Source organism: Poecilia mexicana, unplaced genomic scaffold (genome assembly GCF_051168715.1).
Source record: "Poecilia mexicana isolate PSO_F unplaced genomic scaffold, ASM5116871v1 scaffold_8, whole genome shotgun sequence".
Taxonomy (NCBI): domain Eukaryota; kingdom Metazoa; phylum Chordata; class Actinopteri; order Cyprinodontiformes; family Poeciliidae; genus Poecilia; species Poecilia mexicana.
The window spans coordinates 16,003,321-16,027,202 of NW_028263377.1; the positions used below are offsets into that span (position 1 = coordinate 16,003,321).

Genomic DNA, 23,882 nt, shown 5'->3' on the forward strand with positions numbered 1-23,882 from the left:
GGGATTCTTTTTAGGAGTTGCCAAAATCTCACTTTTAGTGGCATTTGATAAAGGCATATTAAAAAGTAATATTTTTTATATTTATTTTGCATTCAACTTTGTCAAAGTTCTTACCGGAAAAAACTCTCAACAACACTGGAAGAGACAAAACAACAATGGTATTTATTAATCAGGCTAATACATAAACTGTGCAAGATACTATATATAACAGTTATCTTTTCACACATTACTGTGACTCAGCAATTCATTTTATGAATAATCACCATACAGCCAGAGGTGCAATCTCTCAACATAACAGCAGATCTAAAAAAAAGTGTAAAATATGGGTATTGGAAGATAATGGCACAGAAAGTAAAATAAAAATAGACTTATAGTGAAAAAAGGTAAAAATGACCACTGTGTGAAGAGAAAAGATGGAAAAGTCAAACGTTGCTTCTTTCACATATTGGTATATCTACCAATATATGTCATATCTAGTTGTCATGCAACATTTGAACAAACTTTTAAAATGTCTCAAAAAGGAAAATTTGAATTAAGTATGTGTCCATCTGCTGGGTTGGAGCAAAGTAAAATTATGTCAGATGTTTACATTATTAATGGCTGCAATGAACAAAATATAGACGTTGCAAACTAGCATGGATCAAACATCTTAGAAAAATAGAATCCTCCCCTATAAGGTAGAAATTCGGGCTTATGCATTTCCCAGATTTCATGCATCTGGTATGGCACAGACCCACAAGTGGTGCATTTGGAAAAGCGAAAAACCATCACAAGCGAGCGCAAAATTTTTTTTTGCAAAATTGAGGATGTTATTTTGACCATTGACCTTTGATCACGGTAGAGCAGATCATTGCTATTTTGACTATTTTACGACTTAATGGACAGAGGTTTTTGTTTTTTTCCACATTTTCTAAATTGTGGATAGTTTCCATCTTAAAGAGATTTATATCATTTTAGATGAACTATCAATTTCTGCACCAACTTATACATTTGCTGCTGCATCTGCTCTAGTGAAAACTGCCTGCAAAAACCCATTCCAGTTTTCGTTGAAATGCATTACAACCAGAGTGTACAACATTTCCTGCCTTTCAATTAATGATTCAATTACACATAATGAGAAGCCTGCAAATTATAGCTTTTCAGTCCGTTGCTTTCTATTACTCTACTACACCTTCTAGTAAATTACTTGCTATGTAGAAATGTAATTTTTTTTTCTTTACCAAAAACAGTGATTAATCTGGCTAGTGAGGTTGAACTGAAATCATATTGAACACAAATGTATGCAAAGAAAGTAAACAAAGGAAAAGAATACTGCTCAACTCATGACTGAAAATTATCGCTAAATGACTTAAAAGTGATGATGACATCATTAGGGATATGAAATGAAGTGTCATTTGACATTAATATATGTGCATGCACCTATACCAGGGTGGCATCAATTTGAAGCATGAAATGCCTCAGAGTTAAATTTTTTTTCACCTTCCAGTATTGTAGACCAACAAAATGTTTACCATGCATTTGTTAGATGTGTCCTACCTGCAGGGGGAGCAGCAGAGCAAGGTAAGCATTGCCAGCCCCACAAAGGTGGCTATTGTAGAGCGCATCCAGTAGCTGAGATGGCAGAAGTTACAGTACTGAACAATAGCTATGATGATGGCACAGCAGATGAACATGGTAAACTGAGAAGAAAAAAGAAGAAAGGAAAACGTCAAGTTATTTAAACATCCTCTTTAAATCTCATCTAAAAGTAAAGCCATATAGTTTTATTGATATAGTTAGGCCTGGCCCGGTTACAAGAATCAAATGATAGTTATGTTTTGAAAGGTTGTCATGTCCCCCACCTGCTTCTTAAGCCTGGTAGTTACAATGCTTAGAAAAGGTCAGCTACTTTTGCTTTTTATAGCTTACAAGACAGAAACATTACAGATTTTCTGTTTTAACGAAAAGCAATTAATCAATTAACACACTGTTGCTTGGACCGTTGGTATTAATACCATAATATATTAAAATTGTGGTATCTTTAGTCAAGATTATTTTACGATGAGAAACTCATTTCAGCCCAAGCCAAACCACTGAAAGATTAAACGTTTCATTTACAAAAGCCAGGAAATAGTTAGAAAGACAGACTTCTACCTGGATTGAGTTGTACATGTCACAGGTGAAATGGGAGTAGACTGCCAGAGCAGGCAGAGACACCAGGACGGCTCCGACGAAGTGGCGAACTATCCAGCCAGAGACGGCCCTCATCAGCACCCGAGTGCAGCTCAGCACACTGTCCAGGTAGAAAGCCATCCTGAAGAAGGAATAAAAGGGAAAAGATATAACTTATACACACAACCTTTCATTGCATACAACATTGACATTTCAGAGGATTGTCTGGAATGGGCGACCTGATGCAGCATCTTTCTGCATGGAGTTTATTCCCTGTGCATGGACGGGTTTTCTGTGGATATTCCAGCTTCGTCCCATAATCTAAAAATATGGTTGTTAGGCTACTTGACCTAAACTGACCTCAGGAGTGAGTGTGTGTGTGTGTCTGTGTGGATGGCTGTGTGCCTACTTGTCCGTTTTATTGTGTGACTGTCCAGAGTGCAACCTGCCTCTCATACCATGACTCCTGGATTTAAGAGTATGCTATTGCAAGGAAAGGTCTTATTTTAATGCTTTTTCAGTATCTTTTACAATGTTGCCAGTAATAGTTTGTTTTTTAGTTCATATTGATACCAGATATAAGGCTGCAGATTTTAATTTGTCCTTCCACTGTCTGAAATCAGCCCGCAGGATGGTAGTTGAAGACCCACACTCTGCATTTAGTATCTCACCGAATGGCAAACAGCAGAGCCAGAGCCTCCAGCAGGGCGACTACAGCTGTCAGAATGAACGCCAGAGCGGATGGACTCTGCTGGGTGACAAGAGGTCGGAGGAAACAGGCAAGCGAGAGCGCCAGAACGACCAAACAGCACAGCAGCATGTCCAGGAAAGAGCTGAACGTTGGACTGGCAAACGTCTGAACCGCTGCTTGATTCTCCACCTGGGAGGGAAGACAAAAACGGAAATGAACATGAAATGAACAGCAAATGCTTCCACTTTCTATCACCTACAGCTGCAGTCATGCCATCATAAAATCACTTCTAAAGTTACACCAGCAGAGGGCATTGTAACCTAGCGCACAACAACTTTCAAGGTCCTGCAGTCATTTCTCTTTGCCGCAGTCTGACCAGTCTGGTGGTAATGTGGTGCTAACAGGCTTCCCAGACGAGACTCAGACAGAGGAAAACTCACACAGATAAACACAAAGAAATCTAACCTGACATCAGCATAAATATAAAAAAAAAAGAAAAAAAGGAAAAAAAGATTGATTGACATCATGAAAAGATACTAACTCTGACTAAATGGAGAACAGCAGCATGTTACTAGCAAAGAATTCAGCACCTACAATTAAACCCTAACTACACTCATATGCATGCACACTTTCAATCAGATTCAGGCAGATGGAGATCATTACATCACAGAAACACACCTCCTCCTGGTAGCTTATCCGGTAGGCAGACTCCAGGCTCCTCTCCAAGAAGGTGAGGCTCAGCTTGTGTAGGGGAGGCTTGTAGAAATAGTCCTTCATAAGACTGTTAGAGTTGCATAAACAGCAGAGAGAAAATCATGTCCACTTCAGACTAAGTGTTTTCATATTTTATCACGCTACACCCACAAAGTTTGATTTCATGTTTTTAAAATGGAGAATATATTTGATGAATCCACACAACGTGCCCAGCTGAACTGACACCCAACCCCTTTGTAATGGGATTTTCTAATAAAAGGGGCCAACAGGGTGGTGATTACCTATCCTCCTTGATAACATCCACAAAGTGAGCATCACTCCTTTCCCGGAAGTTCTTTGATCGGAGCGGGATGAGCGCCGAGTGGTCCATGCCCATGGCTCCTCCGCTCCAACTCTTCTTCTCTTTTTCCTGCAGCATCTCGCACAGCGAGGTCTGGCTGTTATTCAAGGCCTCAAGCTGAGGACTGAGCAGGCCATTCACCGTCTTGGGGCTGCGGCCAACTGATACCGCAGGGGAACACTTCAGATTTGAAGAGTCCTAAAAGAGAGGGGAGTTCAGAAAGAAAAGAGATCCAAAACTCATAAAGACCAGAAGGTGTGACGGTGCAAGCTTTGCTCTCTGGAGAAGGTTTTATGTAGTGAAATAAAGGGGACATGAAAATGAAAGACGGTGCTCCAGTCAGCTCCATTCAAAGGCAGCAGTTTAAATCAAATTCATCTGGGACCCATTGAGTTATTCCTCGGAGCTCAATATTTTCTGCGGCTTTTATTACAAAATATAAACATGCCGAGTGGCTTAAATTTGTTTTCTTTTCACATTTTTAGATAAACATGTTTACACACTTCCTTTTCTCACCTTGCTGTTATTGCTTCTGTCATCATGGCAGCCATTATGTACCGTTCCTTCTTCGAGAACCTGATCCTCTCCTGCCATAAGGGTCACACTGCAGGACAGGCAGGCGGACTGTCCGGAGATTAGAGACAAAACATATGTAGTCATATGGGGCAATTAATAAATTGTGCAGAAGAAAACATGAAAAGTCATGGTTGAGAAATCATAAGAGTTGTGTTACGTATTCACAAAACATCATGAAGACTTTTTTTTTTTTTTAATAGTTTCAGTCTTTGTGTCCATATGGAAATTGTGGTAACAGAAAAAAAATGCCCTGTTGGATCTTCCATTTGTTACGGAGTTATGGATGTTGAGAGTTTGACTTTTTGTTAATGAATTAGGTAGAAAATAATCTGGAAAAAAAAAGAGCTAAAATTAGCAGAATAAATTATTTTAAAACGAGACATTCTTAGTAAGTTCAATGAAAACCCAACTGAGTCAACATTTTACCTAAACTTTTTTTTATTTTATTTTAAACCCCGTAAATCATTTGAAAGGCTGTTCTCTACATGCATTATATGCAAGTTCTGCTTACTCTAAGTTGCTCTAAATTACAAAAGTTGAATGCAGATCAAATGTATCTAGGAAGTCACTAAGTTTTTCATTAACTTCTAGTTTTTTCTTGTTATTGTTGTATGCAGGAAATTGCAAAAACAAAACAGCCTATTATATAATGCATCCCTGGTGTCCTTTGGTACTGCAATATTGAACCCTTTATAATTTGATATATTATGCAGCTTACCTGAAGTCAAAGAAAATAATTATTCATTTGCTTGTTTACAGATTTTCTAAGTAGATAAATATGTAACTTAAAAAAAAACAAAAAAACATTAATGTCAAAGACCGCCTTACCCCTGAATCCAACTGCAACATTTTTTCTTTCTCCTCCGTTTTGGGATACAGGATTGGCATAACTACCAAAGAGTTATTATGTATGATACTGTATACCTACCGAATGGGAGCAAGATAACTCACTGGGTGCATTTATGCATCATTAAGCATGCAAATAATGCTGTCAAATGTGGCCAAAAAATATTTTCACACATTCAAATATCATCCACTAATCTATTTAAAGATCCCACATCACTTGATACGAGTCTGTTTTTTTGAGGAACAGCTTCTCAGAAGACAAATGGCTCTATATGGAGAAGTCAGACTTGAAGAGCGCTTCGCTGCATGAGCTAACCCATTACATTTGCCTCCCACTGTGCCCTTGATTTGTCGACTTGCTACTGTTCGAGTGAATCTAAAATAGAAATGCTACACACCCTTGTTTAAATGGCTGATTCTCTCTTGATTAAAACAAAAAAATACATCTTTAATGTGACCCATACTCTTTACAACAACAACAACTGAAAAACAAAATGGAATCTTTTACGGGTAAAACAACAGACTGAAGTAAGTGTACATGCTCTTTTCTAACTGGGGAGGGGGCTACGCTTAGAACGATCCACCACGTTTATTATTGTGCCAAATTTTGAGAAAATACGGTGCAACAGTGGCGTTACATAGACAAACTCGAAAACTAAAAAGACGAAAAGAAAAAACTGGTCAGGGAGTCTGCCGGGAGACAAACATTTAAAACAACTTCACCGATTTCTGAAAAGTACAGACTGTGTAGTTTGTGTAATAGCAATCCCCTACGCTCTTCATATATCTGGAATATGTGGTAAGGTGGTGATAAAATCAAGTCGTGTGTATGTATATATATATATATATATATATATATATATATATATATATATATATGCAAAAAAACCTGTGTCAAAATCTGTGTCAAAGTTGTGCATCAATGCTAGTAAAATCCACCCACATGGCCAAATACCTTACTTGCAATTGATATTGGACATATGACTGGAAGTTGCTATATTGTACAAATATAAGGAAAATATTATGAAGTCACCAGATGCTAATAAATCATTAGCTTTAAGGTCTGTGCACAATTTTCTCTTTTTCCTCCAAATGAGTTCTGTTTTAGATGTCACAAGAAATAGATTTTCTAATTGGTGCTTGCACCCTTTTAATATCCACTATACATTGTTTCTACAAGTTAGATTTAAAGAGAAAGGGGATTTTCAGGACCATCTGCACCAAAGGTATATATTTTTTATTTTTTTATTTTTTATTTTTACAAAAAATACCTTCTAAAAAATAATAATATATTTCTAGATGTTAAAGTGTTGCTTTCAAGTCTCATAGCAATACAACTATGACTAATGGAAGCAGTTTTAATGGTAAATCCATGTGGGTGTATAAAAAGTGAGCTACTCCTACCCTAGAGGATGCACAGGGTTATATTAATGTAGCTACAAGCAACACAGAAAAATAAGGCTACATGATAATACTGGGCTAAAAGTCAATGCAAAGGCAACGCCTCTGCATGCAAAAAAATCAAAAATATTTATAAAAGCTTCTGATAAAGTCCTTGTCAAACGGCGTTTGACTAAAGTCAAAAGGGTTGGAGACAGCTTTTTATTTCTCTTTCTCACAGTTTGCGTTTTAATGATGTTTTTTTTTTAAACTCTTTCTCACATGCTGTTTTTATTTTGATCATGTAAAGCACTTTGAAATGCCTTGCTGCTGAAATGTGGTATACAAATAAAATTTGATTGATTGATACACCCACATATAGCAAAAAGAGGTTGTAGTAACACACAGTGTGCCGCGCTCTTCCTCGGGCGGTGTAGCTGTGCAGCTATAAACAATACACATTCAGCAGCATCTCGAGCTCTCCCAGAGACCGTTATTACTCGCCTTGTTTTTGTCTGAGGGGAGGGTGCAGGCCCCATCAGGCGTGTGCAACCTGGGCATTTGGCACTGAGGATCAGCATCCCCCGGTCCAGACGGCCCCGTCTGGGTGCAGTTACAGAGCGCCTCCACCTTTCTGCCAGAGATGAGGTAGGTCCTCATGCCTGGAGAGGCGACAAACAGATTAGATCAGAGCGTTGCTTAGTCGTCTCTGTGTGTGTGGAGGAACCCTGGGGTTGTGTTAGGATTCAGCTAACGCTCAGTGAATTCCCTCAGTTATTTCACTATGCAGGAAAGAGAGAAAAGAGATAAATATAAAGCTCACCTAATTTAAAAAAACCCCCAAAAAACCAAGGTCACATAAATGAATCATTCCATGTGCATGTGTGTCAACATCATGTCTGGTGCTTTATCCCCAAGAGGCTTTTTTATATAATGCAATATAGAGCAGATTGTTCAGACACACAGAGAAACACTTTCATAGAATAGATACTTTAACCCAAACTCTGTCATTTTTTACATCACTCACTTCACTGCTACTTTTCTTTCTGTGGAGGTTAAATTTATGTCCTTCACTTATTCACTTTGATCTCCAGTTCCTCCACAATGTGAGATTCCTGTGCAGGAAAAGGATTCAAACTCCTTGAATGCTTTCACATGTTTTTAAGAGCACGTCTAACAATGTTGCACATTTAAATAAATACTAACATTTCTTCAAATTTTCTTTGGACGTCTCCTAAAAGCAGACTGGACGGAACACACATTTTCAAGTCTTGCCACAAACTAGTTTGATTCAGGTTTGGACTTTGACTGGGACATTCTAACACAACACATGAACATGGTGCAGAAGTCACATTGTTGATCTAAAGCTCTGGCTATATTTGTAGGGCTGCTGAAAGGAGAATGTAGTGCTGAAAGGAGAATGTTCACCCCCAAACTCTATTCATCTGCAGCCTCCAGAAAGCTTCATCTATCTTCCTTTAAGGCTTTACAAGCTTTGTTGATCCCACTCAACAAGAGCGGCCCTCCAGCATGATTCTGCCGCCATCGTGTTTCACAGAGAGGATGGTCGACTCCGACGCACGCAGAAGAGTTGGACTTCTTCTGAGACTCTGTTGGACCCAACAGATTTATTTGAGAGAGAATTGGGGATGGTGAAAGCAAATCCATGCCACACTTTTCAGATTTACACTGCTTTATGGTGGTCTTGTGGTTGTAAGAACTTAAAAGGTGCATGAATACTTTTGCCATGTGTGGTACATGAATATGGTCAGAAGGTTTATGGGTTGTGTCACGTTCAAACACCTGCGTGTTTTCAATTTCACCAACATCATAGCCTTTTGGTGCGTTTGTGAAGCTTTTTTTTTTCCTCCCAGAATTTCAACTATAAAAACAGGTCAGTTCACCATGACAACTAAGCCTGGCTGTTTTCAAACAAACAATAAAAATGATTTGTACAAATGAGAGAATATAGATCAAATCTCTTAAAGCGGTACATGTGGGATGCCACAGAAGTTAGCTCAAAATATTCCTATCTGTAAACATCACTGATCAATTTTAAGTCTCACCGATGCAACAGTGCGTTGCGTTTGATGACGACACAAATAGTTTTCATTGTGGGGTAAAGATGTTTACATCAAGACAGTCACAACAGATCTGAACATATCATACAAACAGTATTTTAGCTTAAATTGTACAAATAAAGCCAAATGTAATCAGATAATTATTACTTCTGAGCAGTCAAAACAGTGGACTTCAGATCAATAAAGAGATTCATAAGCTAAATGAAACTAAATGCCTGCTGATAGTTTCATTTGTCTCTTTGATTTAAGATATATTAAATGCACTACATGGTGCAGATGGTTATAACATTTACTAGGTGAGAGCAAACAGACCAAGTATGTCGCCGACCCCCAACATCATTTTGTTGTCACCAGACACAACTTCAGTTATCTGTTTGTTGTCAAAGCCGGTAACTACTCAGCCATAACTCAGAACCAAGTAAAGTCACAGCCTCCAGCACTGAGCATTATCTGCACTAAGCACTCCAGACAGACCTGCCGCTGCCTGTGCTGAACCACCGCAGGGCTGTACCGCACAGACGCAGGCCACACATGACACCAAGGCACATCAAAATGTTAAACAAACGGTTGGGATTGAATACGAAAGCAACACGCATGTACAAATGCAAATGAAAAGACAAAAAAAAAAGTATATTAGATGGTCATAAAAGCGCCTCTCTGTCCACCTACACGCTCAGTCAAACACCTGTGCACAAAGTGTGTGGAGGAGTAGGAGGATAGCTTTGCTGTAGCTGTGTCAACAGGCCAGGTGGACGAGATTCCAGGATAAGAAACCAGGGAACTCAAAGGCAGAAACAACGAACTAATTCTTCGCACCAGTGATGCAGAATGGCACAGCGGATGAGAACAGGCAGCGGGAAGCTGAGAGGAGCTTCTGACGGCCTCTGAAAATCAGAGCGAGTCCCTGCGACCGTGTTAAAAACGGAGTCGGGGAACGAATGGCTAATCGAATCTCATTCTGCCTCCCACCCGGGAAGCACACATCGACTTCTGCTCGTGGGTCAAAATTGTTATTTAGCTCCTCTATTCACACGTCTGAAGCCTTTGTCTCAATATTTGTGAGGAAATAACTCAGCTGAGAGTGTGAATAGAGGTGCACTTCAATACCTTGCAACATCATTGATTTGTTTTTGGGGGTTTTTTTCTGGTAGTTCAATTCAAAAATTGAGACTCTTGCAGATTCATCCCACGGGGATACAGAGCAAATATTTATTGTTTAATTTATATTATATTAACCCATAAAAATGAAGCTTTATGACTGAAATTACAGCCTCTATAATCAGGGGAGTCATTGTTGATGACTTAACCGTTTCCAAACGGTGCCATGAACAATTTGAACAAGAAAGGCAAACATTGAAGAGTGCAACGCAAAAGAGGCTCGCTGCTGACGTGCTGAATCTAAAAAAATATCTCCAGACAGTTGTGTGGAAGAAAAAAAGATGCATACCAGCTATTCTTCATTTTAGACTGAAACATGGACATTTTAATACATTGCAAGACTGCAAGATATCAGAAAAATATGAGAAGATGTTGATGCCAATGTGGCTTTCAATAAATTCAGAAGTACTGGGCTGTACAGTGCTCATGTCCCACTGATTTCAAATAGAAATCTTGCATTGGGTTGCAACTGTACTGTTGGCAACAAAAGCAGTTTCTTACTGACCTCAGCAAAAACACTTTAGTGCCCTCTTCAAACATGTTTCACAAAATATATATTACTGCATACAGAACAGGAATGCAAACATGTATAAGTAGTGGATGTGTATTGCTGTCTAAACACCTTTTGGTGATATTGATGCTGCTGCGCAGATTGACAAAGTGATAATCATAAAGTGATGACATACTGCGCAGTATATGAGTAAATCCGACTGTAAAACCAACAGCACCAGATGAATTAGTTGTATTGGATGGAGACTAGGCCAAGTCTGTTTTAAAGAAATTAATGGACCATTCAGTCTCCAATCCCAAATACTTTAAGAGCTTATTTAGCACACCAAACGGTAAGCATACATTCTGGCCTTATCACGTCTTTGCATGCTTTCCTCCTGAAATTCCGGAAAATGTAAAGGCTTGTACAGATCATTTGGCATAAACTTGAAAGACTAAATTTACCCTAAAGTAATTAACCCTTCAGAGTAACATCAGCATTAATTGTTGGGCATCCTTTTTTATGTCTGGTTGTGAAAAGGTTAAAAAGTGCAACTGATACTGAAAAATGTCTGCAAAAAATCCAAAAGACCAATGGAAAGCTTTTTAAAAGGTCAAAACAATGCAGCCACAAGTGATGCCTACAGAGACAAAGTACCAAGACGGAGATAATTTGACCTTTTGGAGGAAAAAAATGGCATGGAAAGGTCCCTTCCAAACAAACTGCCAGTCCCAAAACTGCATTAATAAGAAAAAAATCCTTGTTGATGTAAGATACTGTTCAGTCTCAACCATCTAAGAGCTCCAGAAAAAAAAAAACACCAAGAGATTACCTGTCCTCTCTTTTTCGCCCGACTTAAATATCATCAAAGAAGGCGGGAAGGTTCTGATTTGGGACGAGAGAGAAATTATTCAATACTAAAAATACACACTTATTTAAAAAAAAGAAAAAAAAAGCTCATGGAGTGAAGAGAGAAACAAAGTGGGACAAACTAAAAAAAACAAACCCATAAGTAGTTCAGAATTTGACAAGCTGGAGGCAAAGTAGATCAGTGCCTTTTAAAAATATTCACACCCCTGGAACGCTCTTAACATTTGTCCCACAGCAAACTTCAAAATAAGAAGGCAGAATATAATTGCTAATAGGTTGTAAAATAATACATAGTTTTAAATTATCATTCATATTTAAAAATGTGAATGAAATTATTTGGGGAAATGTTTGCTAACTACGCACCATTTCCCTTTCATTTATCAATCATGCACAGTTTTGCTGGTCCATAACATTAAATATTAATAAAATATAGACTATTGTGTTTGTTGCATAACACAATGTGAACATTTTTTTATCACGTACTCAAGGTAAATGTACAAAAATAGAAACCGTGTTGCTCAGTTGGTTTCGAGACGGTCTCTTGTCACACTGCAGCAGGTCGTCGTAGATCATCTTAGAAGACAGGAATCCATAACCTTGTTAACTCCAAATGTCAAAGCCCAATACGAGCGAGACAAATCAGGGGCAAAAAGCCTTTCAAAAGCTACACAATGAACGATTTGTGTGTGTGAGAAGCTGCATGAGCTTTTAAATAGATTACTGCGTTAGTGTCCCTGTTCCTTTCCTGTCAAAGAGAATCTCATCTACAGTCTTAACATGAGGACGCTGAAATGGCTGCATGGGGGATCATGGATTGAAGGTCCTGAAACAAAGCTTCCTCTTCATCTCACCTCAGAATACATGTGAGCTCAAAAAGCCTCACAGGGAAAAAGGTCAGGAAGCCCTAACGCTTGTTGGTAATTTCTTTTCAGCTCTGTGTGGATGTTCTGCTTTATGTCAGTCTCTGCCAAAACTCTTGGAGGTTTGCGAGGCAGGTCCATACACGCGTTTGACCCTCTCGCTCTCGGTTGTCCTTGGGCTAATTGAAGAACATCATTACTGGCAGGCTCCGAGCATTACGGGACGTGAAGTGTCCTGTCCTGTGCTATCAGCAGACTGGGAACAGTAAATAACCTTTCCCCGGCAACATTATCTCCATCTCTCGAACCCTTTTGTTCCGAACAGACGAGTGCAAAATGAGAAAAGCCTTTTGTAAACAAATCTATTACTACCTTACACGGCCACAATCTCGTGGAACAAATGTCCCAGAGCCCTCTCTGCGCGATGCAAAGAAAGAAATAAACAAACACAATAAAAGATGGACGCACACACAGATGCATAGCAAAGTGGTCATTTTAGACACTTAAATGCGCCCATCCACCGGTCTGAGCAAAGAGAAGGGCAATTAAATGGCAGCCCTGCATGATGGCACACTTATAAACGCCCTTTATGTAAAAAATGAAGGCCAAAGCGATGGAAAATGTGACGCGCGCTAGGCTGCTACTAATCTCCCGTTTTTAAAACGGGTGATGAGGCTCACTGCCCTGGGCGTCGTTCCATTGGGGTGGGGGCGGGGGCAGCACTGGAAATCCAGAAAGAAGAAGTTCTCAGCTTTGCCCGAATCTCGTTTTCTATTGCTCACCTGCGAGTTGAACAAACAGGAAGTGGTCAGAGTTTTGAATTTAGAGCACAAGTACTACAGAAGACGAACGATGCTGAAGTTGGTAGATTATCTGTAGATTTATATTGAATTCAAAACTAAAAAGCTCTATTTATGTCAGGTTTTTTTTTTCTTTAAATCTTTAAAACTATAAAACTGTACATTAAATAATGATTATGAAATACTTTAAAAGCAACCCTGTCTTATTAAAGGTAACAATTTCATGCTTGAAGTGGCTAAGAAACAATTTTATTCATGAAATAGTTATGGTTAAAAATGTAAACAATGTAAACATGCTAACATATTCTGACTATTTACTTTTCAAGAACTCATTTTATCCAGGAAATAACTGCTACAACGACAGTAGGGCTTTTATATCTGAATGAAGAAATATGCACTCTGATGACACTAGATGCCATTTAGACCACTGCAGTTTACGAGTGGAGCATTACGGCTTTTGCTATAACGCTCCACTTGATAAATATATTAAAAGCTCCATTAGAATCTGGCTTTTGGAAAAGAGAGAAAAGAGAAAGGGAGAAAAAAGGGTGGAAGGTTTAAGGAGAAAGAAAAAGAGAGAAGCAGGAGAATACAGGATGATGGTGTAGAGATCTGCTTCTACACCTACAGAAAGAGAGAAGAAAACAGTAGCGAATCAAGAAAAAATGGCGGCAAACATATGCATACAATAACACCTACAAGTGAAAAGTACTTGGTAATAGTTGATGTATGCAAATTGAAACTCATTGGACATTTATTAGATGTATGTAGTTTTTTCTTTCTAACTATATTTGCAGCCTGAGCTTCAGAGAAAAAAAACTATATATATACCATCACCGTCCCAAAGTGGCTTATTATTAAAAAAAAAGGAGAACAGAGGGCAAGAAAGAGAAAAAGAAGGTTTGGCAGATTTGCTTGCTTCAGCACACAAGCACACGAACACAAACGCATTGTGGGTCTGGTCTGCTCATAATGACAGGTTTGCCTTTCAGGGCCAGGTATCGGAGCAGGAGGGCAGCAGAGCAGGTGGCGCACAGAAACTTGCACTGCTATGCCGAGCAGATCTCTGTGCCATTTGGCGCCGTCAGCAAGAACCCTTCCTCCTTCTCACATCACACTTTCTCTGTCCAAGGATATACTGTACGCCTCGTTCCCGTTGATGGGGAGAGAGCAGGAGGGGCAGAAGAAGAAAAAAAAAGGAGTGGAAATCTATCCAACGTTTCAAGCTGTTTAAGAGAAACTATTACTGTGGAATGGTGTACAGGGGACATAAGGGATAGAGAAAATATGCTCAAGAAAGATTTGAGGGCCAGTTTCATTAGAGGCAGAAATAAGAGTCATCACACAGTTGTGGATTGACAAAGGAATACATAAAGCATGTCAGAAAAGATTATTGCCACACATAGCAGGCATTCATAAGTTATAACAGTGAAACCCTCAAGAGCCAAGCATGGGTGAGATCTGTGGTTGGGGGTGGGGGGAAGTGTTCGGGGAAGATGACCTTCCTCTTTGGAGTCGAACAATTCTGCTGATCCCGGTTCTGATGGGGCTTTTTAAAGGACATCCAGTGACGTGAGCAGAATTATTTACAATGTTAGAAAGAGGGGAAAACAGCTTTTTTCCCCTCCATCAGAAACGTTCAAGCTCCCATGCTCGGCAACATACTGTAGGAAATGTCTCCGGAATTAACTGGAATTCTTTTCCCCACAAATTTGTGGAGAGCGCAATGAAATGAGGTTTTATCGACATAATCGTTCACCGGCGCTGCAAATCTCTGCAGCTTCTCCATACGAGGGGCCTCTCAGCTACTTCTTGCCCAGATTTGTTTCTTCCTTTTTACAATATTCATATCTGTTGCTGGCTCTCTCTAAAAGGTCCCAGTGACGTACATTAAAGTTTCAGTTTGTAACATAAAGAAATGTGAAAAAGCTCAATATATATGAATGTGTCTATAGGGAACTGTACATCCTTTAGCTGCATTTACCCACTGATGGCTACAAGAATCCAATAAATATAAACCCTATTTATTCTGCGGGAGCCCCCTTTAATTCTTTGGTTTTACAATCCAGATCTGGAGGTAATTAAAAAGAATGTTATAAATAATAGAGAGACATCTAGCAAGATAAAGTTTAAAGGATCGGGAATCACCTCAGTAGATGCTTGACAGAGTTACTCCATGTATCACAGGCACACTGAGCCAGGAGCTACAACCAACGCCACACCTAATGCGTCTGTCAAACAGAGGCACAGGTAAATCAACAAAATTTCTTCTCAAGCACCCTAGATAACCCGCAGTGACACCTGGGATAATTTACGCAGCCCTCTGAGTTGATAAGAGACAGGAGGAGTTACACACCACCTGGCCTTTCACAGCCTGACCTTTCCCAGTGTAGCACAAAAACACTGACCTAATCTGAGAATAGTGCCCTACTTTCTCACACAGGCACACAGCCCTCACACAACACACCGTCCTGAGATCTCCCTTCCTTCTTTCCTTCCTCTTCCCGTTGCAATCAACAGAAACACATCAATATCCTTCCCCTCTTTATATCTGTGCCCTGAACAGAGGTGGACGATAGGTTAAACGTTCATATTTGGGCCGTGCATTTTTCCTGGCTCCGGGCCAGCTCCAACACAGAGCACTCCAAAAAAACAAACAAAAAAAAAAAAACTCTCGACATCTCTCTAGCGTGTTTAACTCTCACTTGGCTGCTCCCGTCTCCGACACTCTGCGTTCTTTTTGTATTCTGTGCCCGTTATCCATCCTCCATCCTCGACAGTCAGTGGCTGTCATGCTCTGTTGGCTGAACAATAGATACAGTTGAAATCCCTCCAAAATCTTTGACACCCTCACTTTCTGTTGCTCACTGGCCTGCATTCACTCTTCGTTTTGTCAGCTTTGCTCAGTCTCAGTGCCCCCCACTTTCTCTTCTTCTCCCTCTCGCTTCCCATCCATCTGCAGTCTGACTATCTCCTGTGTTCCTTTGTGTCCAAGCCCATATCCGTTTGCTTCAGCAGCACATCAGCACAGAGAGTTCTTATCTCGATAGAATTGCTACAGCTGACATCATCTGAAGAGCCATTGCTCATTTTCCTTCTCGTCTTTTTGTTTTTTTTGCATTCTTTCCTTGCCTGTGTACTCACTGTATCCTGAATGTTAAAATTCTCCTACATCGCTTTGCTGCCTCTCATAACGGTGACCATATTGGCCATTCAGCACATCTGTGCAGCAGAGACCACTCATTGATGCTTTTGAAGGAAAACATTTTTTTTTTCGTTTTGTTTTGAGAAGATTTTTTTGTAATTAAGATGATTTATTTCCAATTTTGCCTTAAAATAAAATACACACATTTGACCAAAATTATCTCTCCTGCTAGCAGATCTGTGCTTATATTAATCTTTTAATTTGCCCAACATCAGTCTTCTGACTGGAAAGGACCAGAAGAGTATGATGCTAACCATGTGTAAAAGATTTCTCAAAAAATAAAAAATAAAATATAAAATAAATAATGGAAAAATGCATGTTCAAAAATATCAATTTGCAAAGCAAAGTGTGGGAAAACAGTGTTCTTATTACAATCACTAATACTCGGTGAGAAGCTGCAGGAAGGGCCATAAATATGTCTAAGTACCAGTGGTTACAATAAAAAGCACTATACTTAATAAAAAATACTATTATAAACTTACACGTTGTATTTAGAAAGACATTTTAAGCATTGTTGACCTCCCCACACACACACACACAGAGCTTCACATTTACTCGAAATGGTTGAAATATCTCAGCCTGAGATCATATCGATGTGCGGCTGTGAGCAGCACTACCCTATTGATTTAACAGTGACCAGAGATGTGAGAGTGGGAAAATGATCAAAGCGCACAGCAAAGCAAGACAAAGCTCCTTTCAACCTCTGATTCACCACCTGTCCCCCCTGGTTTTCTGCTCTAATAATAACGCATTCTGAGTGATGGCATCTCTTCAATGGGGGGCTGATGAGGAAAATGCGCTGGATCCTCTGCAATAAATGAGGATCTTAATTATCTCAGCGTCTGGTCTGAACAAGGGGTAAGTTATGTATACCGTCTTTGTATCGCGCCGCCTCGCACTCCTAAAGAAGACGAGTCGACGGGTTCAAAGTGAGTCATGGATCAGTGGGAAGGGCAGAAACAATCTGATACCGGGCCTGCTCAGAAACATTCCTGTAACGTTGCATTGTTGATGATGGTGCACTTTAAAAAGAGCAGAGGCAGCACTTCGACACAGTTGCTCAATGAGTGAGACAGAAGCAGAGAGAGAAAAGTAGACGGAGTAAAGAAAAAGGAGGAGACAGACAACTATAGAGTGATGAAAGGACGGGAAGTCACCTCTGCAGGGAATATATCAGGTACTTAGCACTCTGACAGGCTCAGTCAGTAGTGGCCTTTAGGACAGCCAGCATGGGGGATTCCTGAAGCTACGGAGTCTGGATGGAGGAGCAGCTGACGGCTAGTGAGACACAGAAGGGACGCGCAGATGGAGAAGAAACAAGGACATCATCTGATCTCAGTCAAATTAAACTGAGTCCTATTTAGGTTCTTCTGTCACACATTAAGTTATGGCACCATGCAATGTACGGGTACTGAGACAGACAGCCAGAGGATAAAATGAAATGGAAAACCCCTCTCCTCTTTTCAGAATCCTTTTTAGAGATCTTTTGAGCATTTTAAAGAAACACAATGACGCACCAACCTACATCGTCTCTTCTCCCTACAGACATGCATACAAGCACAAAGTCGAGGGATAGAATAAAAACTACAGTATCATTTTACTCTCAAATATTTACATTTTTACTGACTCGAGCTCAGTACTGACTGTTGGCAATTCCTCATTATGCTTCATCTCACTGCAAGTCATGCAATAAATTGGTGCAGGTTGTGAAGATCCAACATGTTAAACGCTGATTAAGTAACGGACAGCCAGGGCTGGTTATAACACTGTTCCTCTAAACACATTAGAGAAGCAGCTACTACTGCAGCATTAAAGGCAAACTCCCTTCTGAAAATCTTCAATATGGGGTTTCTGATTTTTTTAAATACAGAATTGATAAAGACAAAGAGATGCCAACACGAGTTACTGTAATTCTTACTATCCTTCAAAAAGACGAAGATGCTGTGAGCAGGGAGAGTCTCCTGTAGCTTTCTGTATTACAGTGACTCTGAAGAAACCTCTGACTAAAGACACTGTTGTTTTAAGATGGTCTGATGAAGTCGATGCTCAGGGTCGTCTGTAATGGTGTTCATTTTTACAAGAATCCTTCTTTGCAGCATAATCTCATAGTCGTCCTCAGAACAGACCCAGCCTGCTGCTACAACAGATGGTGGCAGAAGACACTGTGCTCTCCGCAACCGATTAATAGAAGATATGCAGCTTCTTGCGTCAAACACTGGAGGATCTCAGCTTCCTCAAGATGTACGCTCTGATGTACATAGTGAACAGGAATGGTAAGAGTGCATTCCCCCGGTTGGACACGAAAACTTTTCTTCTTTTATCATTTTACTTATTCCGTTTGTCAGGTAGTCACTGCTTCAGGCGATTGTTGATGCATCTACCTGTGTCTTCTGACAGTAAATCAGGCTGATTCTGCTTTTTCGCGATTTTTCACACAGTGACATTATGCAACCAAGCACCATCGTTAAATACTCCACATCTTACGTTTCACCCAGTGAGTAAAATGCCACGAGGGAGTTTGATAAATGGTGAGTTAACTGCAAATTTGTCTCCATCGTCTTCTAATGTTCTTCCTTTAAACAGCAACTAAAGACGTTACTGTGAACAAATAAGACTCAATATGTAGGTTGTGCATTTAGGACTTTAAAAGGATAAGCAGCAACAAAAATTAACTTGACCTCCTTAGAGTTGCATATCCATCCTCCACAGAGGTTCCCCTTCTGACAGGCCGAATGCTCCACTGACCTACATATTAAATCATCTACGGAGCAATTCATGGCTCCAGCAATCCAGTTTTTATTCTTTTCGTGCGCCATACATGAATGAATAAAGCACCATCAAAGCTGACGAGCTGCTAAAAGGATATACAAAAGCTTGTCTGAGGAAGGCATAAAAAATTCAGAAGGCAGTTAGGACGCGCGAAGTACGTACAACTGTAAATGTCATTGTGATGTTTTATAAGATGTTAAGAAAATAAAGATCTATTCGGAGTAAAAGGCTTGTGGCATTTTAGTGCTAGTTCTGCCTGCCACAAAATCAGTGTTTGTTTTGAATGGGTTGCAAGAATATGGTTTAGTGTTGCTCAAATCCACCAGCTCCGAAGAATGACCTGCTGGTCAAACCTTTTCTACATATTCTTAGATGCACTTTTCTAATAGCTAGTAAAAATAATATATCTGATAGAAGTTAAGGACAACTATCCAAATTAGGAGTGATTTCATCTGAAATTTAATATAAATATGTTTACACTTAAATCATCTTTGATTTATAACTTCCTTTCAGTTCATCTGAAAAGCAAACCGTCTCTGGTTTAAATGCAAGGACATGGTATTCAATTTAAATGCCCTGATGTGAAAGGCTTTAATTAATTGAGAAATCTTTAATATTATTATAAGATGGAGCGAGTTGACATCATAATTTCATGTTCATATTCCATTTGGCAAGTAAAATGTGCACTTCTGTATAGCTTCTGTTTAAATAAAAAAAAAAAAAAAAACCCTGAAACACACAGGTCAGACTTTAAAGAAAATCACAAATCGATATGGGCCAATAAGAACCTGATTAGTACATTTCTGATATGCATCTGCAACAACAAAACGGAACAAAAAGAATACAAGACCACAAAAGAAATCACAAACCGTCTACGAAACTTGCAATATTTTACTAGATTTGTGGAAAACGTTACCACATCTCTTATAAACCACAGACAGTGGGTTAAGAAAATAATGCAACTACAGGGGAAAAGAACCAGAAACAAGTGGCCAAACGGAAGGTGAAGATAATTGCTCAAACATTTTTAGAAGTAACACAGGAAGGGTGTGCGAGTCCAGCATGTCGGAGTGCTTCCTCGTTCTGAGACCGGGGAGTTTAAAATGGCGTAATTCAATTCCGCATCGTAAACCGTCAATAATGAAGCAGTTAGCAGTAGCTTATTTATAGCGCAAGCAAAAAAAATGCACAGGCAATCATTAAGGAAAGTCATTTCCAAATTGTGCCATCAATCCGTGCAACTCGAGTGCAGCAGCAGCAGCAGTGGGCTTCAGCAGGCACCGGCAGAGCCTTCATCTTCACTCATTCATAATTCACACCTCTATTTATCACATGCTCGCTCCCCGCTGAGCGCAGGGACGAGTCTCTGCAGCCACAGACGGGGTGTGACTGCTTGTGAAGCCGTCTGCATTAAGACAACTGGAAGGGCAAGAGCAGAATTAGGGGTCCAACATGGAGAGGTGTGGTGGATCGAACTAGAGGTTACAGTGCGTCCCCTCAACAGTGAGCTCCATCTGTCAATGTTACTAAAGGCAAAGTGTGTGACTGTTGAGGACTGCTGGCATTTTCTGCACCCTTGATCACAAAAAGGGGTAAAAAGAAAAAAGCTTAGACAGCATAAGTGACTCATGAAAACAATTCATCACCAGAGCTTCCACCACAAACCAAATGCTGAACCAGAGGAGAGTTAAATGACAAACCACGAACGACGCATTGAGAAGGCAAGAGAAAAACACTCTCCTTACACTCCCCCCCCCCCCCCCAAGGCTTTTGATGCTTTCAGAGGCATTTCTGCTCCATTTGAAGATACACATGCTTGGCTGTTTGTTCTAAAATTCAAGAAAAAAAACAGAACAGGCTTTACTCTGCAACAATCTGAAAGTCTGAGATTCGGTCAAATTAAGTCAATTTGGCTTGTTTCTCTCCATCGTACCACCTGTCTGAAAAGAGCCAACTGACCCTCGCCTCATTCAATAGCTGGTTGCCATGGCAGTTAGCCTTCGTATGCCCAGGGTGCACAGATTGAGTGTGTTGCAGGTGTGATGCAGAAAAAGCCTTGCATAGGACAAGTCTTAAGAGGCAACAGTACATCAGTCTGTATTTCACTGCATTCAACCACTTTTCAGCGTGGCCTCGTCTCACCTCTTCGTTCACTGCATTTGTCAGTCAGGAAGCAAAACAACAAACTCGTCTCTGAGCTCAAACTGCATACATAATGATATAGCATTGGACTGGGCAGTTTCCATTATTTTAGTACTGCTGAGCTTTCTTCAATTTATATCAGACTCCAAAGGGTTTTGTTGTTTTATTAGCGAATGTAATTTTAATCATTTAAGGACTCCTACTTTTCTTATATTTAAGATTTTATTGCATCGTGTAAAGATGAAGGGATAATCACTTGTTTCTAAATCAGTCTTCTTCCATATTTCCCTAAAGTAAATGTGGGGGAAAAAAAATAGAACAATCCATTAAATATTCCGCTCTTTGTCAAGAAATGTAGACATATCGATATCTAATATTTTCAAAGGAATAATAAGACCACAAACTTTCCAGTGTGAGGGGTTTGGAGCATGTACAGCTAGTTTAAAGTCAGCATCTCAGTGACATCCAGATCTGTTCTTCCTCATCATTCCTTCATTCTCAGCCGGTCCAAAAATGGAATCAGTGATACATTTTGCCTCACTCTGATGTTCAGCTTTTTTTTTTTAATACAGATTTACATGTTCCTCAAACCCCAAGATATACAGTGGAAATCATGGTGGTTTCTATGATGTTGAGCTAACCATGACACGCCCACCTCCATGTTTCACAGCTACTTTGAGGTTTTATTCCAGGAATGCTCCATTCGGTTTGTGATAAACTTGTCCTCAGCTCTTGTGTCCAAACAATAACATTTTAGATTCATTTGGAACATTATTCCAGAAGTCCTGGTGTTTGTCCATGTTCTGTCCAGTATAATTTAGTCTGGTCTTCTTGTTTAGATTTTATTTTATTTTTTTGCTAGAGATCCATGACGGTCCAAAACCTACTGAAAGCAATGGCTGCTTTTTAATGGCCTTTCTGCATCATCTCACCAGTTCAACAGTGGCTAATGGAGCAGCTAAGATACAAACCTGGAGCGCACATTACTCTCCTATTTCATCAGGGCAGATGCTCCAGCTCATAAATGGATGCTGTCAATATTTATGAGACAGAAAAAAAAAGACTTGATTTATCACTTAGGACCAGATTTACCAAATCAAACATTGTTACGAGATGTAAGGTGTACAAACCTTTTTTTTTTTAAAAACATAATTTTGATGAACTGTCACTCAGTGTAACAATATTAGTTTAATAGAAACCCCATTTATGTAATACAGAAAGGATAACACATATCTTCTACTGCTCAATACATTTCCTTTGTTGTGCACATGTCTGTCAGGGGAGTGAAAGATCCAGCCAGACTCTGAACTGTGATATATCCAACCAATCCCCAGCTACAGCATCTTGGTTCTGCATGGTAGTACACATATGAAGAACTCTGAACATGTCCAGGTTTAATATCCCAACTGAGTGAGTATGTAACACAGCAGATAATCCTAATGATCTCAGGTATGAAACATCAGCTCTTCCACACATCCCAGCCCTTCGGTAACCTTCCCACAATGCCACGGTGTTTGTGAAGCCCGACAATGGTTCACACCCTAGTTCAGATAAATGATAACGAATTGCTGCCAGCTACAGCTCCATGCTTTGCTGAAGTAAAATGCACAGTACAGTGCAACACAGTGCAGTGCGGTGGGATAACATTGCTTTCTGGGTAAAGCTGTAATCTACCATGCAGAACAAAGATGCTGTAGCTGGGGGATTGGCTGGATATATCACAGTTCAGAGTCTGGCTGGATCTTTCACTCCCCTGACAGATCTGTGGAGTCGTGTCGTGCTCCGAGACTCGAGGGAACGCCAACTATGTGTGAATCTACTTAACACTCATTCATTTTACAAAACGCCATCACAACTGCAGCCACACCATCCCCACACTGTCTCAGTGTCTACTTCTGTAACCTCCACTTAGCGTAGTTCATCAACGCCTCTTGCCTGTCTACAGCAGAGATGTGTGTGTGTGTGTGTGTGTGTGTGTGTGTGTACAGAGTCGGTTTTAGGAGAGTAGATATAAATGATGTAAAGGGTTTGATTGCCACTGTAGAGAGAAAGGATGGCCGACTATATATTGTGGTGAAAAAGTCAAACTGTTTAAATTTAGTCAAGGGAAGCAATATGTAGGCAGAGCACGGGCCCAAACACTCCAGCAAATGGTGTCTTGGGAGAAGCGCAATACAAAGGTTTAAATGTATATGGCCTCATTTTACCCCGGAGCGAACTGCCAAGAACATTCACACACTGCTCCTTAGCTCAGGCATCTACTGGACTGAAAATCTGTCTCCATCAGAGTCATTCAGGGGTTAATCTAATAATCATTTATTGGCCACTGCTTCTTTAAGTACAGCTGAAATTACAATAATGCCACCACTGACTTAGAGAGTCCTTCAAAGGACTTCTACACTAAAGCGTTTTAGCGCTACACGCAGAGCTGTGTAAACAGTTTTGCTAACTTGGAGGTTAAATAGAACCTGGCAACATGGAGGCCATGATATCTCAAAAAGCAACACATATTGCCACAATCTAAATTTCAGCACAAATGTGAAATGAAGTACTGTGTTTGACACCATCTGTTTTAGAAAGATTATGATGCCGTTTCTGAGGGTCTGGGACTCAAGCAAACCATATTTTCGATACTTTTTATTATATCATCAAACGTCTGACCATTAGATGCGTTTCCTTTGAATTAGTTTTGTTAAACCAAGGAAAGAATCTGGACAAAGTTGATAGGTGTCTAAAAATACTTTAAAAACATAAAAATGATCAACTGAAACAATCAAAAAACAAATTTTTGTGTACTTTTCTGAATAAA

General features: G+C 39.8%; 1 protein-coding gene across 2 annotated transcripts in view; it reads right to left on the reverse strand.

The window, feature by feature from the left end:
• Positions 1 to 23,882, reverse strand: part of adcy9b (adenylate cyclase 9b) — a 39,464-nt gene that overhangs the window by 7,615 nt on the left and 7,967 nt on the right. The window contains exons 2-9 of one of the 2 annotated variants that reach the window (XM_014983611.2): positions 7,203 to 7,360; positions 4,413 to 4,520; positions 3,838 to 4,094; positions 3,521 to 3,623; positions 2,823 to 3,031; positions 2,134 to 2,293; positions 1,537 to 1,679; positions 115 to 135 (exon numbers count right to left, since the gene is read on the reverse strand). In XM_014983611.2, the coding sequence (XP_014839097.2) occupies positions 115 to 135; positions 1,537 to 1,679; positions 2,134 to 2,293; positions 2,823 to 3,031; positions 3,521 to 3,623; positions 3,838 to 4,094; positions 4,413 to 4,520; positions 7,203 to 7,360 (1,159 nt within the window). The remainder of the gene's footprint in view (positions 1 to 114; positions 136 to 1,536; positions 1,680 to 2,133; positions 2,294 to 2,822; positions 3,032 to 3,520; positions 3,624 to 3,837; positions 4,095 to 4,412; positions 4,521 to 7,202; positions 7,361 to 23,882) is intronic. The other variant, XM_014983612.2, reaches the window with a different exon arrangement.